This window comes from Nannospalax galili, unplaced genomic scaffold (genome assembly GCF_000622305.1).
Source record: "Nannospalax galili isolate Female #2095 unplaced genomic scaffold, S.galili_v1.0 scaffold634, whole genome shotgun sequence".
Lineage (NCBI taxonomy): Eukaryota > Metazoa > Chordata > Mammalia > Rodentia > Spalacidae > Nannospalax > Nannospalax galili.
In genome coordinates, this window is record NW_008336853.1 from 1,940,863 (window position 1) to 1,959,013 (window position 18,151).

Consider the following 18,151-nt stretch of genomic DNA (forward strand, 5'->3'; position numbering starts at 1 on the left):
AGTCCACCAACCCGCCTGGACCCTGACAGGCTCCTCCCTCCATCCTACCGTCCCCTCGACGACTCCAGACAGCAAGCAGCGGGTGTGCAAGGGTGCCAGGAGCTGGCAGCCCCCTGAGCCACGTTGGCCCGGTTTAATGCTCTTACAGCTTGGGCTACGTCCAGCTGCAGGATCGGTCTCTGAAGGTCACAGCGGCCGGGTTAGGTTGCCCTTGAGGCAGCTGACCCCGAGACGCAGCTAAGCTGAGGGGTGGCCTCTTCTGTGCCCACCGACCTGCGCGGGCGTTCTTGTTGCCGCTGTGCAGCGCGGCCAGCAGGGGGCGCCCGAGGGCTGCCCGCTCTTAGCTGCTGGCAGGAGGCTGGGGACACACCTGGGCCTTTTGACCTGAGAATGGTGCCCCAGCAGTTTTGCTTTTGCTAATGCATTCCATCTCGGAGTCATCAGAATCTGTTTTTGTTCACCTTGGAGCGTATTGGCGCTGTGGTGTTTGGGGACTTCTGGCTGGTGCGAACACTGACCCTTTACGGTCTATCAGCGTTCATTTTTCTGATTTGTTGAGGTACGCCCCAAATGTCCCATCATGGGAACGCTTTCCCAGGTGGGCTTTTGCGCTCCAGCTTTCTAAGGGGTCTTCAGAAGGCAGGGCCAGACTTATTCAGGTGGGTACTTCACCCAGTCTCCAAATGGGTGCCACATTTATGAAGTGGGTCAAAAAGCAGTGTCCAGAATATTCCAGGAACATTGCAGGAATCGATGACAGAACATGGGGAGAGTCTGGGGTTGTCCAGAGCAGAGCTCAGGGGCTTATGGTGTGGGCCAATATGTCAGTACCCCCGACCCATTTCAGCATTCTATACAAGGGAACAGTCTGGGTACATTACAAAGGGACTGTGAAGGGTGTAGGGAGCTGGCCCTACAGGTATAGGGGTAGGGAGTGAGGGGCAAGGGGCAGGCCTGGCTTCTGGGTGACTGCAAACCTTCTGGGCACTAGCTGGGTCCACAGTAGCCTGGAGTTTTCAGCATTAGCTGGAGCTATTTTCTGGCAGTTGAGAAGAAGAGCACAGAGCAGGGACAGAGGTGACTTTGTTGAAGTGGGAGTCAGGGAGGGGAAGTGACTTGCTCCTTTGCTCACCTTCCACTGGAAACTGCTATTATGGGCTGCATTGTGTCTCCCAGGATATGCTGAAGCCCTAGGCACCGGCACCCCAGAATGTGACCTTCCTTAGAAAGAGGGACCTTGCAGGTGTCTTCAATCACAATAAGGTCATCCTGGAATAGGGACTCTGTGGTGATTAATATCCATTAGCAATTTAACAGGATCCAGAATCACCTGGAAATGAGCCTCTGGCTATGCCTGTGAGGGATTACCATGATTAGGTAAATTGGGGTGGGAGGACCCCCTTAAAGGAGGCTGGTACCATCCCTTCCTAGTCCTGCTTTTTATGTACAGAAGGGAGGGAGCAAGCTGAGCAAGAGTGTTCATCTCTCTGGCTGGTCTACAGATGCAATGTGACCAGGCCTCCTTCAAGCTTCTGCTGCTGTGACTGCCCCCCTCCCCCGCCCCCAGCATTGATGGACCACAAATAACCTCCAACTGTGAGCCTAAAAACCCTTTCCTTCCTGAAGTTGCTTTTGTTAAAGTATTTTAACACAGTAACAGGAAAGGTAACTCAAACAAGCCCCTAACCCAAAAGTATGACTGGAGTTATAAGAGAGTCACACAGTTATAAGAGGCACACAGCGAGAAGACAGCCTTGTGAAGACAGGCAGAGACTGGAGCCTAATGGCTCCAGGAATCTAAGCCAAGAAACACCAAGGGTGAGAAACTGGGAAGAGGCAGGAAAAATTCTACCCCGAGCCTGCAGAGAGAGCACGGTCTGCTGACACGTTGATTTTGGACTTCCAGCCTTAACAGCTTCCAACCTTAATGGCTCCACATTATTTTGGGAGGTGCTGGAAATTTGAGGAGGTGGGGCTTAGGTGGAGGAAGTAGGTTACAGGTTAGACCCTTTTTATCCTGTGGTAAATTTGGAATGGAGAAGAGTGGGTGTCAGCGGGAACCTCCAGAAATAGAGATGAAAGCACTCTTGCTGCATTGCTGTGCTGGAGTCGGGGTGGGCCAATAGGATTGGTGAGAGGCTGTTTTTCTGGGCGATGCTTATGAGACCCTGTGGGTATGCAGCATGCAGGCGGTGCCATGTGAATGGGCTGGGCTGTGCATTGTCCCTTGGGATACTATAATGTTCTGTGGTGAGTTCAAGGGCAATCCTAAGTGATGAGAAGCTACAGGGGCTCAGGGGCCTTCAGAGTGAGGCTGTGTCGAAGAGGAGCTCCCTAAAGGGCAGGGGCTCACTAGATGTGGCCTTCAGGAGAGGGTTGATCTAGAACACAACACCCAGGCCTTCTGACCTCCACTCTGTTTTGCCCTGGCAGCCTGTGTCTCTCTCCCATGGCCACACTCACCTCATATCATACCACAGACACACTCACCCCTGACAACACAGACATATTACACATATGCATCTCACATCATCCCTCAAACACGTACGCTTCATACCACAGATATACGCTTCATGTTATGTATCATGTAACATATCACAACACCCATCTTGTCCTAGCACATGCATGCAATGTCTTCCACAACCCCTAAAAACCTCACTTCACCTAAGACAGACACATAGCTGTCACCAGATGGCAATTACAGACAAGTTCAAATTACACCATGAACATACATGACATGTCATTGCCCGTGTGTGTCTCAAATTGACCCCACGTGCTCTAATCAACCCTGAATTTAATACCCAACCCCTCTAATGCCCTCTAGATGTGACATGAGGACACATACCTCATTACTCTCTGATCAGACACCCCTGCCCCCTGTGTTGCAGGCCACAGCCCATAAACTCACAAAACTTTCCTGATAGAGGAGGGGTGGGTGGTAAAGGCACCCCACATGCTTGTTCAGAGGAATGCTCTGATGTACAACCAGGGCTATGCAGAGAGGCCTCTCAGACATTCAGATGGACTAAAGACAGCCCCATGGCTGGGAACCGCAAAACTCAGTGACTGTAGATCCCGACATGAAGGGGAGAGCAGGGCAGAGGCTGGCAACAAAGCCTGCACTCAGGTTTTGTAAACTGTGGCACATGGACTACCTGCAGCACAGTCCCCAGGCCATGTGAAAATGCAGACTCTGTGTCCCTATCCTGATCCTATGGAAGCAGCCTCCCAAAGGGTTTTTATTATTATTAGTAGTAGTAGTTTTTTAAAAAAATTATGTGTATGGAGCTGGAGAGATGGCTCAGCGATTAAGAGGTCCACTGCTCTTGTAGAGGACCTGGGTTCGATTCCCAGCACCCACATGGCAGCTATGAACCGTCCTTAACTCCAGTTCCAGGGGAATTTGATGCCCTCTTCTGACCTCCTTGGCATTGCATGACATGGGTGCATTCACATACATGCAGGCATTATACTCATACACATAAAAATAATGAAATATATTAAAAATTTATGTGTATAAGTGTTATGCCTGCATGTATGTAAGTGCACCCATGTCATGCAGTACCCATGGAGGACAGAAGAGGGTGTTGCATTTTCTGGAACTGGAGCCACAGATGGTTGTTAGCCAGTGGTTCTCAACACTCCTTTAGGATGTACAAACCTCCAGGGGGCTGAAGAGATGCTTCAGTGGTTAAGAGCACTGGCTGCTCTTGCAGAGGACTAGGATTTAATTCCCAGCACCCACATGGTGACTAACAACCATCCTAACTCCAGTTTCAGGGGTCTGATGCCCTCTTCTGACCTCTGCCGACATTGCACAACATAGATGCACATGCAGGCACTCCTACACATAAAAAGTAAAGAGAATAGCAAGTAAAATATTTTTAAAAGTTGTACTCACTCCCAGATCTCTTCCTCTCACTACTTCCTGTCTGCTATGAGGTGAGCAGCCTCCACCATATGATTCTGATGTCATGATGCTCTGCCTTATCCAAAGCCCAGAATCAATAGAACCAAGAACTACGACTGAACTTCTGAAAATGTGAGTCCAAATAAATCTGTCTTCAAGTTGTTTATAACAGGTATTTTGTCACAGTAATGAAAAATCTCATACAGAAAATTGGTGCCAGGAGTGGGGATGTTGCTGTGAGTAAACCTGACCATGAGGTTCTTAGACTTTGGAACTGGTTTGTAGGAGGAATTGGACATGTGGGCTAGCAAAGGCCTAGAGTGATGTAAACTGAGCTTACAGTGAAAGCGTAGACCAAAACACTGATATAAATATGAATAATAAAGGTGTTCATGAGGTTTCAGATGGGAGCAAGGATTCTATTGGGGAATGGACCAAAGGGCACTCACGTTATATTCTGACAAAGTACTTGTCTGTGTTTTGCCTGTGTCCTCAGACTTCGTGGGGACTGAGTTTAAAAGTAGGGGACTAATTAATTTAGTGGAGAAAGTTCAGTATTCAGGCTGTGGCTATAAGTTTATAGCCAGGTTTATAGTGAGAAGTAGGAGCAAAAAAATGAGCAGTTTTAAAAAACTTGCAGTGTGAAATTGGGGCCAAGGAAGGCATGGTTTCTGAAAGATTAGCATGGTTAAAACCAAACCAAGGGTTTTGAACCAGGATAGTAGAGAAGGTGAAAAGTCTGACTAATCCATATGTGAATTCTATTTGTTCAGGGAACCTATCGACAGGACTCTGTGGCCAATGTGACAGAGCTGGTGATGGGGGATGTGGGGAATGCCAGGCTTTGAGAGCTTTGGCTTCATAGCAAGCAGGTAACGGACCTAAAATGTCCTTTGTGACAAGTCTCAAGTAGTCATCTAAGCTCCTTCTGCATCCTTTCCCTCCCCTGATGCTGAGGCTTCACCCAGCCTCCTGATCAGGGTCATTGGGAGCTTGGTGGCCCCTTCTACTTCAGTTAATATCACTCAGGAGTCCAAGCAACAGCTAGGCCCAGGCCCAGGCCCAGGGCACTTGCAAATTGCCCCTTGTACTATTTAAAAAATCTCTCTGTGACTTAAAACCCACTCAATGGAAGGCAACTCATGTGTGGTACAGTAAACCTAGCCAAATACACATAACTGGAGAGGTCATAGTTCTTAGAGAAAACCCCAAGACTGTCATGTCCCTAGACAAATGTAATTTCTTACTTTGTGTAAAATATGGACCCTTAAATTTATAGACAAGTATCCCAGTCACCATCCATCAAAGAATCTTCTTTTTCAACAGACAGAGATTATTACAGAGTTCCACAACTGGTCACACACAGAGACTGTCTGTGAATTGCCCAAACCTAAGTAGCACATCTATGATGCAACCTCTATACGTAAGGCTCGTGGAACATAGAACAAGGGATGAAGAGAACACCAATGCGTCTTTAAATTCTCATACGAAGCTCCCCATGCAACAGAGGGCCAGGAACACAAAAGGCCACAAATGGTCAAATCATAGAGAATAAGTACAGAGTGTGGGTCCTTGGACAGGACTCTATACTAAAATCCACCCACCCAGGGATCAGGAACCATTTTAGAAGAGGGGGCAGAAAGATTGTAAGAGCCACAGAGGAGGTGCATGACCATATGTAACTAGAGTCCTACAAGCTCCTGGGACCCTTCTCATATGAAACTACAGCAATGGTGTTGGCATGCACAAGATTCATAGAAACTCAAGCAGACAAAAATCCATCATAGAACTGTGGAAATGAACAGCAGGGCCCAATCTTAGTCGAAGAATTATTGATAGCTGATTACTGCTGGGTGAGGAAGAGCTGATCTTAAAGAGAGAAACTCTAGATGGACGGCTGACTAGACCTCAGTGGATGAGCTTGCATTGAGGGATGCCTGGGGACACTAACTTGACATGATAGGCCTTAATACAAATGACAGAATGAGCTGGGCATGGTGGTGCACACCTGTAGTCCCAGCACTTGGGAGGCAGAGGCAGGCGGATCTCTGTGAGTTCAAGGCCAGCCTGGTCTACATAGTGAGTTCCACGACAGCTGGGGCTACAGAGAGACCTTGCTTCAAAAAGACCAAAACCACCTCCCCCACCGCCAAAACAAAACAAAACAAAACAAAAACCCCCACCCAAAACCCAAAAACCAAAAAACAAAACAAATGACAGAATGTATGAATTCCAGTGGGGGAGCTATAGGAGGGGACCAATCTGGAAGCGGGGGTGGTATAAAGATGATTAAGATGTTCTGCATGAAATACTCAAAAATTAAAAAAAAAAATCTCTCTGTGAATGACAGGTGAATAAGCAAGGATCTTAGAGGCTTTCTCTCTTGGGACCAGTGATAGCTGAAGGATGCCCAATGTCCTTCAGCATCCTCGCCCAGCAGGATGTGGGGGGCTACTGTGTGAAGATCCAGTTATTTTGGGGCAGGAAGATGGACCGGAAAGGAGTGAGGGGTCCCTAGCACTGGGCAGAGATGTAAGAAGGAAGACAGAGGAACAGACATTGATGCAATCAGAGCTGTGGCTGGGTGGGCCTGGCCATTCTTCCTCAGTGTGGTTGCTGTCACGTGTGGTTGTCCTGCTTGCCATCACTGGTGGGCATTTTCTTGGGGCTGAGGTCCAGCTGTGGAGCATGGTTGTACTTGCTTGTGGTCCAAGGTCATGCCCTTAACCCAAGTTTTCCCAGGTTCAGGCTTTATTCAGTAAAAGCTGCCAACCGTTGGGATGCTGACCTGGGCTAATTATAGCCTTCGGACCTGGGTCTAGAAGACCCATCCCAAGGTCAGCAGGAGACCCTCCTTGTCCTGGCTGGGGCTGCTTGAGCTTCTCAGTCTGACTAAATACCCTTTTTTTTTTTCTCATGGCAGACTTGCCTTACTTTTCTTGATAAGCTAATAGCAAAATTCAGAGATCTCACCCCTGTGGCTTGTATGCATCAGCATTTGCTTGTTTGTTTGTTTGGTCTTTTCGAGACAGGGTCTCCAGCTGGTAGCCCCAGATGGCCTGGAACTCAATATGTAGACCAAGATAGCCTGGAACTCACAGAGATCTGCCTGCTTCTGCCTCCCAAGTGCTGGGATTGAGCAGAATTTGTTTTTAAATGATTTTATTTTATAGCCCAGCATGGTGGTATTCACCTTTAATTCCAGCACTTGGGAGGCAGAGGCAGGCAGAGTTCTGTGAGTTTGAGGCCAGCCTGCTCTGCATAGCAAGTTCCAGGCCATCTAGGGCTACAGGGAGACCCTGTCTCAAAAAGACCAAAAAGAAAAAAAAAGATTTTATTGTATTTTTATTTATGTGTCTATGCATGTCAGTGCCCTCAGAAGTCAGAGGAGGGCATTGGATTCCCTGGACCTGGAGTTATAGGCACTTGTTGGCTACTTGATGTGGGTGTTGGGAACTAAACTTGGGTCCTCTGGAAGAGCAACAAGTACACTTAACCACTGAACCATCTCTCCAGCCCTGCATCAGAATTTGCAGACCCACATCCATATTCACCTCCTCTCTGCTCTCCTAGACAGGTACAAGGATGGATGAAGAGATGTGGGTCTGGCTGTGAGGAAAGACTGGCATTAACTGGAGCAGGTGACCCCTGGCACAAGAGCATTCAATTCACTTTCAGACAGCCTAGTCCAATTTTAGGGATTGCCAGGGCAGCCATGGCCTCCTGGAACTCAGCCCTAACTTGATCAACCTTCTCTCCCAGGTCCCAAGCTTGGAAGCCCTTGGATGCTGCTGTTTCAGGGCAGATTCTAGTTCCTGGTACATAGGTTGGCCAGCTTTCCCTTCTCACTCACCTCCTGGACAGTCCCCTGTAGCCATGTCCAGCCAAATCCACCTGGATCCTTCCTTCCTCACTCTAACCATGGGAAAAGCCCATTTCTGGGTTTCTTCCTCTTTTTCCCCAACAGTGGCATGATGTGTCCAGCCTCAGGTGTGACCTAAGATACGCCCTGTGCTCTGATTTGCCCCAGAGGCTCTCCAATACCCACACTAAGAAATGACATCTGCTCTTCCCAGTCTCTGGGACACTGGGGTTCTGGAGACCCAACAGTATGAAAAAAGAGCAAAACCACTTGAAGGTCCTGGAATTCAAAGGGGCTTGGAGAGCATCTGCAGGCATGGGGAGTCAGTGAGGTGAGGATGCATGGTGCAACAGGCCTTCTGGGCTGCAGAGGGCTGTGGGGAGAGGGGCTTGACCACACTTCCTAGTCAGAGCTGCCCTCCATGGGCGCTGTGCCTAGGGAGAGACTGAGGACTAAAAACCACCCCAGACTTCAGTCTCACGTGGCCATGCTAAATTTACATGTGCTGTGCTGCCAGTTTGTTTCTTTGACCTTCCAGATTTTTCATGGCCAGGGGGCTGACCTCAGCATCTATACCCAGATAACCTTTACTTTCTGCTTCTATCCATGGGAGTCCTCGAGGACACAGAGAGCAGGAGAAAAGCCAATGGGATAGGGAGAATTGTTCCCATGACCACATCCTGGGGGCTTCCCATGGCTCCCGTGTCCCTCCAGTAAAGGCCACACAGTTCCTGCTGATGGCTTGCCCGGCATCCCTCTTTGTTGCCAAGTTTTGTTTGTGTTTAGTCTCAAGGTGGAATGGAGTCTCTACATCACCTAAAGATATGCCCTCACTCCTCCTGGTCACCAGCATCTTACCTGCACCTTGGGAAATAGTCTTCTTATTCAGTTTCCTCTAATGGTCCCACATCAGTGCCCACCTGTTTCCAGCTGGCTCCCTGACATACACACAGGGGCCCCACAGCTGGCAGTGCCAGCAAGTGCTTACTGTGAATCCGATGCCCACAGTGGCTGAGAAGGAGCCTGGGATGAACTTGCCCTGGTCAAACTGAACCAGCAGAGATGTCTTTCCAACGCCACTGTCGCCTACCAGGATGGTCTGAAAGGCAGCAACAGAGTCAGGGTGAGGGCTCCAAGGGATTAGGACTCTGAGATGTGTTTGTGACTGCAAGAGATGATTTTTTTCTGAACATACAGCACACACACACACACACACACATATACGCACACATACACGTGTACACACATACACACACAGAGACATCCACACTCAGACACATATACATAGTACACAAATATAACACACACATACCATTATAGTACACAGAGATATGCAGACATAGACACACATACACAGACATCCAGACACAAACACAGATACTAATATAAAACAGAGACAGGGCTGACAAGAGGACTCAGCAGGTGATACCTGCTGCCAAGTCTGATGACCAGAGTTCAATCCCTGGGATCTACAGAGTGGAAAGAGAGAACAGCAAGTTGTCCTCTGACATCCATGTGTGCGCTGTGGCATGGACTCCCCTACCATATTCATGTTCATGTGTACATCCCCCACCCCCTTACTCCCACATCCCTTTTGATTTTCTATTGAAGTCACTGAAAAAGGCATAAAGGTGCAGATGATACCTATTCCAACCCAAGTTCATGAATGTCTGAGGTAAGGATGAGAATGTGCCTCGTGGACCTCCACCCTCATGGCTCACCTGGGATCCCTGCTACTCTGTTCTGAAGCCCAGTGGCTGTCTGCACTGAAACCACGTGGAATTCCCAGGCAAAGGCGGAGCATGGCAGGGACACCACATCTGGCCTGTTTCTGGGGGACACTACATTCCCAACAGCTGGCTTCAGCTTGAAGATCAGTTCCTGTGGGAATCTGACCCGTGCCACAGTCTGCTGCTTCTCTTGCCTCCCTGGCTCCTTCCTCATGTGTCTTATAGGTATTTTCCTTCATAACATCCTTGCACAATTAATTTCCTTTTAGTGTCTGCTCCTCAGAAACCAGACCTAACATGATGCTCATGGTTCATGGATCTCCCATGAGTTCTAATCCCCAAAGACCATTCATAGAATAAAGCAAGACCAGGATGCCTGGGGTGAGTCTTGGGACTAGTTCACAGTTGGGCCTGGAACAAAGCTGTGACAGCAAGAGAGAAGTAGATTTTAGGAAACAGGACAAAGGTCACTCTCCCATGGGAGGTCTGTACTGGGAGGAAACAGGGGCGAGAATTAGCCTGGAAACAAATGAAATATTTTTTAAAAAATCATAAGCCACAGAAAAGACCTATCCATGAACCCCGAGGCCGTGCCCACGAGGCTGTTGGTGGAGAAAGAATGGATAGACGAATAGGTACAGGCCTTGCTTTCAAGATAGACAGTGTTGGTTTTCCAAAGATAAGCCCTGAAGGTCATTGGAAGGCTTAGGAGAGGCAAACTTTATCTAGACTCCCAAGACACAAGGCAGAAAGACACCCAGGGCCTCTTGGGGTCAGGCTCATGGGTCCCAGCCACTGTTGGGCTCTGACTGGCACGGAAGGGAATCAGTATTAGAGCAAGTTGAACATGAAATTCTCCATGGTGTTGACTTTGGACTTCCCCTGACTATGGTTCCTCAGCCCCCACCTCCCAAATGAAACTGGGCTTTAATTTCCTCCTGGGTTAAAGTGCACCCTTTGTTGGTTATGAACAGTGGCTTTATCAATTTGCATCTCACATCTGGTGAGGTTTAAGAAGCACTTCCTAGAGAGACTATGCCAGAGATGGGAGTAAGAGCATGCATGTCCACCCAGTTCACTTCCCGAGACAGGGTCAAACCTTTGCTTTCGTGTCCTTTCTCCCTTTTCAGGATGAAGAACTTGCATCCTTTCCTCTCCTAACATCACCAACAGTCCTGTCTTGGGACCAGTGCTGACTAAGTAGGGACGTGTCCAGCAATGCCCTCGGGGTTCAGTGCTTCAGATGCAGCTAAACTCTGGCTTGGAAAGCTGCTCTCATCTGGTGGTTTTAGTTGCATTAAGAACCTCTTGGAAGCTGGGCGTGGTGGTGCACACCTTTAATCCCAGCACTTGGGAGGCAGAGGCAGGCAGATTTCTGTGAGTTCAAGGCCAGCCTGGTCTACACAGTGAGTTCCAGGACAGCTGGGGCTATAGGGAGACCCTGTCTCACCCCCCCAAAAAAGAACCTATTGGTGGGGCTGGAGTGATGGCTCAGCATTAAGAGCACTGGCTGCTCTTGCAGAGGATGTGGGTTCACATGGGTTCAGTTCCCAGCACCCACATGGCAGCTGACAATCATCCATAACTCCAGTTCCAGGGGATCCAATGCTTTCTTCTGACCACTGAGCATTGCACACATGTGGTACATTTACATACATGCAGGCAAAACACTCACACACATAAAATAAAAAAAATAAAAAGAATCTATTGACAATGATATTAAAACTTTTCTTTTTTTTGGTCTTTTTGAGACAGGGTCTCCCTGTAGCCCTAGCTGTCCTGGAACTCACTATGTAGACCAGGTTGGCCTTGAACTCACAGAGATCTGCCTGCCTCTGCCTCCCGAGTGCTGGGACTACAGGCGTGCACCACCACGCCCGGCTGATACCAAGACTTTTTAACTTTATTTTTACTTTTAGTTTTTTAGTGTCTCTGGCCAGCCTGGAGCTTACTATATAGACCAGGCTGGTCTTAAACTGTCAGAGGTCCTCTTGCTTCTGCCTCCTGAGTGCTAGCAGGCATGTGCCAATCGTGCTTGATTATCAAGAGATTTTTTTTGTTACTGTTGTTTTTCTTTAAATCTGGGCCACCAAAGATAGTTCTGAGGTGGTCAACTTATAAGCATTGTTGATTATTTTTCCTTAAATCCAGGATCTTCCTTAGATATGTCTACTGTTCAAATTAAAAAGAAATTATTATTTGTGTGTATGTGTGCACATGTGTGTCTACCTGTACATGCCATGGTAGTGTATGGGGGAGGGGGTCAGAGAAAAATTTGCAGGAATCAGTTCTTTCCTTTCACTGTGGGTCCCAGGAATTGAACTCAGGTTTTCAGGTTTGGTGGCAGACACCTTTACTAGCTGAGCCATCTTTCTGGCCCCATTGTTCAAAGTTTTCACTGTGATTTCTCTCATCTTGAGCATTTATGAAAAAAAAATTAATTAAAAGTTAAGGAATCTGGACCAGCAAGATGGTTCAGTGGGCTTTGTAAGCCTGATGACATGACTTGGATCCCTGGAACCTATGTAAATGTGGAAGGAGAGAACTGACTCCCAAAAGTTGTCCTCTGACTGCCACACATGCACCACTGTGTGTGTGTGCCTGCACTCATACACATGCATCAAGTACATATACATACAATAATGATGAATAATGAAAAAGTTAACAAATACTGGTTCTGATCAAAACCATTGTGTCAACTGTGCCTGTGGTCTGCATTTCCTCCTCTTCCTCTTCCTCCTCCTCCTCCTCCTCCTCCTCCCCTCCTCTTCCTCCTCCTCTTCCTCCTCTTTCTCCTCCTCCTCTTCTTCCTCCTCCTCCTCTTCTTCCTCCTCTCCTTCTCCTCCTCCTCTTCCTCCTCCTCCAAGAAGGGGTCTCAAATAGCTCTCTCCTCTTCCTCTTCCTCCTCCTCTTCCTCCTCTTTCTCCTCCTCCTCTTCTTCCTCCTCCTCCTCTTCTTCCTCCTCTCCTTCTCCTCCTCCTCTTCCTCCTCCTCCAAGAAGGGGTCTCAAATAGCCCAGGCTGGGCTAGAATTCGCTATGTAAGCCAAAGATAATCTTGAACTTCCGATCCTCCTGCCTGCCTTCCAAGAGCTGAAGTTACAGGTGTACCACCACACTTGGTTGTGTTGCTTTCCTTAAGTCACTTTATTTATGTCTGTGCGCCTCTTCTGTTTCCAAAGGGAATTCGAAGTAGTTTAAAACAAGACCACATGTGCCAGAGGGCAGTTAAAGATAGTGTCTGAGAGAAAGGTCACAGAAGAAAGGTGAGAGAGAGAGAGAGAGAGAGAGAGAACACTAAAGCAAGAGAGAGAGAGCGAGAACACTAAAGCATGAGAGAGAGAGGGAGAGAGAGAGACTGAGTGTCAGGCACTTGTTACTACACTTGAGCGTCACATTTGGCCAACGGCTTGCTGGAAGTGAAAACAAAATGAGGAACCAGATGGATTTCTCTGGTATTTGTGTGGCAAAGGGCACCCAAGTTCTTTTGATCAATGGCTACTTTCTCCTGACATGTGGTGTTAAGAGGCATCCCCAGGATCAAAAGGGACAATAGACTTTTTGCAGAAGATGCAAAATTCTTGTGAGATTGACCCTTGCTTAAGGTAGGAACCTCACAGGAAGCCTCTCCATGGGACCTGGGCTAATGACCAGCTGGCTGCTCTCCTGGATAGGCCACCATCATTCAGGGACAATATTTAGGAACGTCTGCAAATGGGTGAAAGTGGTTCCGAATGATATTTTTTGTCTTTTTGAGACAGGGTCTCCCCGTAGCCATGGCTAGCCTGAGATTCCTATGTAGACCAGGCTGGCCTTAATCTCATAGAGATCCACCTGCCTCTGCATCCTGAGTGCTAGGATTAAAGATGTGCACCACCACTCCTGCCTGGCAGAAAATTCAATGTCCTAAGATCAATTTTTCTGGGGTTGGGGCTGCAGCTCCATGGTAGAAGGCTTGCCAAGTATGCACAAAGCCCTGGGTTCGATCCCTGGCACCACATGAACCAGGAGCAGGCTCGCATCTGTAATCCCAGCACTTTGGAGGTGGAGGCAGGAAGATCAGGAGTTCAAAGTTATCGTTGTCTGTGTAATGAGTTCAAGGTCAGTCTGGGATATTTAAGAACTTGTGTCAACAACATCAACATAACAAAAAACAAACAAAACAAACCGATCAACACATCTAGTTAGGTATGGTGGTATACTCCTGTGTTTCCAGCACTTGGGAGGTTGAGGCAGGAGGATCCATCCTCATTCAGGATCATCTTGCATAGCAATCTCAAGGCCAGCCTAGGCTACATGAGACTCTGTCTCAACCAAACCAAACCAAACAGAACCAAACAACAAAAGAAATCCCAAACTTGGTGGTTGGAAGACATTTGAAACAAAGTCGAATGAAAGATGACATAGGAAAACATTTGTAGGACATGACAGACAGAAAGTTAATGTCCCACATTGCATAAAAATCTCTCAGAAGAAAACCTCAATAGGAAAACAAAGGATGTGAGCAGGCCTATTTTCTGTGTGTACATGAGTGGTTTTACATGTCAACTCAGCTGAGTTCTAGTTCCAGTTCTTTTTTAAAAAATATTTTATTATTATTTTTACTTTATGTGTATGAGTGTATTGCCTGCATGTATGTAGGTGCACCCATGTCGTGCAACACCCACAGAGGTCAGAAGAGGGCATCAGATCCCCTGGAACTGGAGTTACAGATGGATGTTAGCATCTGTGGGTGTTGGGAATTGAACCCGGGTCTTCTGCAAAAGCAGCCAGTGCTCTTAACTGCTGAGCCATCTCTCCAGCCCTCGGCTCTAGTTCTTTAATCAAGTCCTCCTAGAGGTGGCTGTGAAGGAGTCGTCAATAATCTGGGTGGGCCTCACTTGATTAAGTAAAAGACTTTAAGGCTGATCATGGTGGTACATGTCTTAATCCTAGCACTCAGGAGAGGGAGGCAGCTGTGAGTTTGAGGCCAGCCTGGTCTACATAGTGAGTTCTAGACGAGCCAGGGATACATAGTGAGACTGTCTATAAAAACAAACGACCTCCCCAAACCAAGATAGACTTTAAAAGCAAAGCTGGTTTTCCAGAGGAAAAAGAAATTTTGCTTCAAAGTACAGTGACTTTGACTAGGTGTGGTGGTACACATCTCTGGCAACAGCCCTTAGGAGGCTGAGGCAGGAGGATTCTAAGTTGGGGGCCAGCTGGGGCTTTGTGGTGAGACACTGTCAAACAAACACCTGTAGCATCAGTTCCCACCTGAGAATGCTCAGGCTTCCAAGGCTTTCACTGTCTGTTTTGAACTTTTTTTTTTTTTTTTTTGGTCTTTTTGAGACAGGGTCTCCTCATAGCCCCAGCTGTCCTGGAGTCAGTATGTGGACCAGGCTGGTCTTGAACTCACAGAGATCCGCCTGCCTCTGCCTCCCAAGTGCTGGGATTAAAGGCATGTGCCATCACGCCCGGCAGGCAGACTCCACAATCATGTCAGCCAATTCTTCGGACGAATCTCCACATGATTTTTACTGTTGACTTGACTGGACTGAGATGCCGAGGCTTAGAAAAGCACCCTTCTGGGTGTGCTGTGAGGGTGTTTCCAGGGAGGACTAACCGAGGAGGGAAGACTTACTCTGAATGTGGGTAGCTCTGTCTCATGGGTTGGAGGAATGGAAGGGAAGAAGAAAGCCAAGCGAGCTCAGTACTCCCCATTCTCTTCTTCCTGTTGGCTGTATGGTGAACAGGCTCCTCTGCCCCTCGTTCTTGCCACCGTGATGCTCTGCCCAAGGGCCCGGGGTTAAGGAGCCACTGGCGGAATCCCTTCAAACCGTGAGCCAAAGCAGCTCCTTCTTCCCTTCAGTTATTTCTGTCAGGCATTTTGCTCAGAATGATGAAAAGCTGACATACATACAGTCTCCCTCGGAGAACCCTGACAGACAGAATAATGTAGAGCAGTTTGATAGTTTGATAATGGTTGATATTGGCTTGGGTTTGGGCAGCAGGCACTCATGCCTATTGTGAGTGGGCGTTGGCAACCTTTTAGAGAGTTGTTGACACTATCAGAGTTAGCTATGCAAATTCTTCTGGCTTTCTTGGTAAAAGAACAAGATACAGCTGATGCTTAGAACTTACCCAGAGTATCTCAGGGCTAGAAGCAGAAGGATGATGTAGCAAAAACATTCATTCTTCCATCTCATTATGTCTGTTTATTGAGCACCAACTATGCGCTGGATACAGCTCTAGCCACTGGCAACGCTGCTCTTAGTACTTCTGTTCTAGAATGGGAGAGACCTGACCTAACCAGGCCTTTCACCACAGGAGCACCTTACCTGTGAAGAAGTGGGTTCTGGAAAGCTCATCTCTAGTTTGCAAATCCATGGGACCAAGATGAGTTTAAGGTTGCTATCCCCTATGCCTGGATGAATTTCCACCAAACAGCAGAGTGCACAGACCCTCAAGGCACTACAGCCAGACATCAGCATAATAGAGTGTGTGATGGAAATTTGTTGAGGTTTTTTTTTTGTTGTTGTTGTTGTTGTTTTTGAGACAGGGTTGCCCTGTAGCCCCAGCTGGCCTGAAACTCATTATGTAGACCAGGCTGGCCTTGAACTCACAGAGATCTGCCTGCCTCTGCCTCCTAAGTGCTGGGATTAAAGGCATGCACCATCACATCTTGCTATTTATGTTTATTTTTTTATGCATGTGCATTTGTGTGTATACATGAGTATAAGTACTTGTGGAGGCCAGAAGAGGGTTGATTCCCTGGAACTGGAGTTACAGGTACTTGTGAGCCACTTGGTATGGGTGCTGGGAAGGAGCTTACCCTCTGGAAGAACAGTAGACACTCTTAACTGCTGAGCCACCTTTCCAGCCCCTCTATCTGGTTTAGACTTTGATTTTTAGAATTTGTAGTATAGTTTTTTGTAAAAAGGTTATGGGACTGGAGCGATGGCTCAGCAGGTAAGAGCATTGGCTGCTCCTATAGAGGACCCAGATTTGGTTCCCAGCACCCACATGACAGCTAACAACTGTCTTTAACTCCTTGTCTGAAACAAACAGTTTTCACATCCAAAGGAGTCAAGAGAGCAAATGTCTGTCCTTAGAAGTAGAAGAACCGTATGGAGACATTAGTACACAAACACACATGCACATGGCACATGCACATACACACAGGCACCACAGCACTCAAACATACACAAAGACATACAACACAATACATATTGCATATAGACAATATATACTGGTGTATACACAGCTCCCCCCCCCCAATAAATACATACAATATGTACATGCACACTTGTATGCACGCAAGAACTTGCAAACATGGTTCTTTAGGGCAGGGAGAATCCAATTGTCTGCCCCTCCTCCACACCTATTTTTTTTTTTTTTTAGAGACAGGGTCTTGTGTAGTCAAGTGGGCTTGGAACCATGTAGTTGAAGCTGCCTCTACCTCTAAGTGCTAGGATTATAGGTGCATGCCACCAGGAATGGCTTCAACTCCCTGTCTCATTGATGGGGACGTGGAAGCCTGGGAGGTAACTGATCAAGCAGAAGTCAGTGACCAAGCCAGGGCTGGGCCTCCAATACAGCAGGGCCCCCAATAGTCTGACTCTCTGACTCCCCAGAGGCCCTTACTTAAGGGGCAGTCTTGCCTTCACTCGCAGACACTTGGATAAGTCCATGTCCTCTATTCAAAGGGTGGTCTTCCTTCTTGGCTGGGCCAGTCTGAGAGAATCGGGATCAGAGGGTCTGACCATAGGCTCTTGACAGACAACTCTGTTCATCCCTCGATATCTCTGCCCAAGAAAGGAAGGTTGTTTTTCAGAGACCCTCGGTGCACGTGTACTTGTTTTTTCAAGGACTTCCCTGCTTGATTCCCAGACACTCCCCTGAAAGCAACCCCCCTCTGTACAGAGGACCCCCATATCTCAATATACCTGTACCATGCTCTGGGCAGAGATCTGTTTGATGAGCAGTGGGGACCAGAGGGCTACCGAGCCCTGTCCCCAGCTCATTAGCTTTACTTTATGGTCTGGAGACATGTAAAGTGAGTGGTCATCTCTGGCCACATCCTGGAAAAGCCAGAGCTTTTCAACTGCTGTGGTTTTCAGTGTAAATAACCCTCCCTCACACCTCCTAGCTCCTGATTAGCCTGGTTAGGGCTTGAGGGCACTGTGAAATCAAGGTGTCATAGGATGTGAGTGACACTTACCCAAAGTGGCTCCACCCCAAGGTTTGCTGGGATCCTGGTGTGGGAGGGGACATGGGAGAGCCGCAGTGTCCGAATGAAGAGAGCAAAGACAGACAAGGCCCAGCTTCCTCTCTCTCCCTTGGACGAATGGTTACAGTGAGTAGGGTATGGGAGCAAGGGAGTAGAATTTGCAAGCAGTGAGCTCATTTCTTTGGATTGGAGCCCTGGTATATTTGCTCTTTCTGGAGGATTTAGGCTAAGTCCATATGCAAAGGATCTTACCTGGTGGGGTAGGCCTTGGGACAAGAGCTTCTGGTATATTTTCAGAACAAAGCTGTCTTTGCCCCTGGGTCAGTAGATCACACGTCTGACTATTTAAGGCCCTTTGTGTGTGTGTGTGTGTGTGTGTGTGTGTTGCTGGAGATCAAACTGAAGGCCTTATATATGTTAGGAAGGAGCTCTTCCACTG

General features: G+C 47.8%; 1 protein-coding gene across 2 annotated transcripts in view; it reads right to left on the reverse strand.

Annotated features, from left to right (window-relative positions):
• Window positions 1-18,151, reverse strand: part of Rab37 (RAB37, member RAS oncogene family) — a 71,017-nt gene that overhangs the window by 8,757 nt on the left and 44,109 nt on the right. For both annotated transcript variants that reach the window (XM_008831462.3, XM_008831464.3), the window contains exon 2: window positions 8,761-8,871. In XM_008831462.3, coding sequence (XP_008829684.1) covers window positions 8,761-8,871 — 111 coding nt within the window. The remainder of the gene's footprint in view (window positions 1-8,760; window positions 8,872-18,151) is intronic.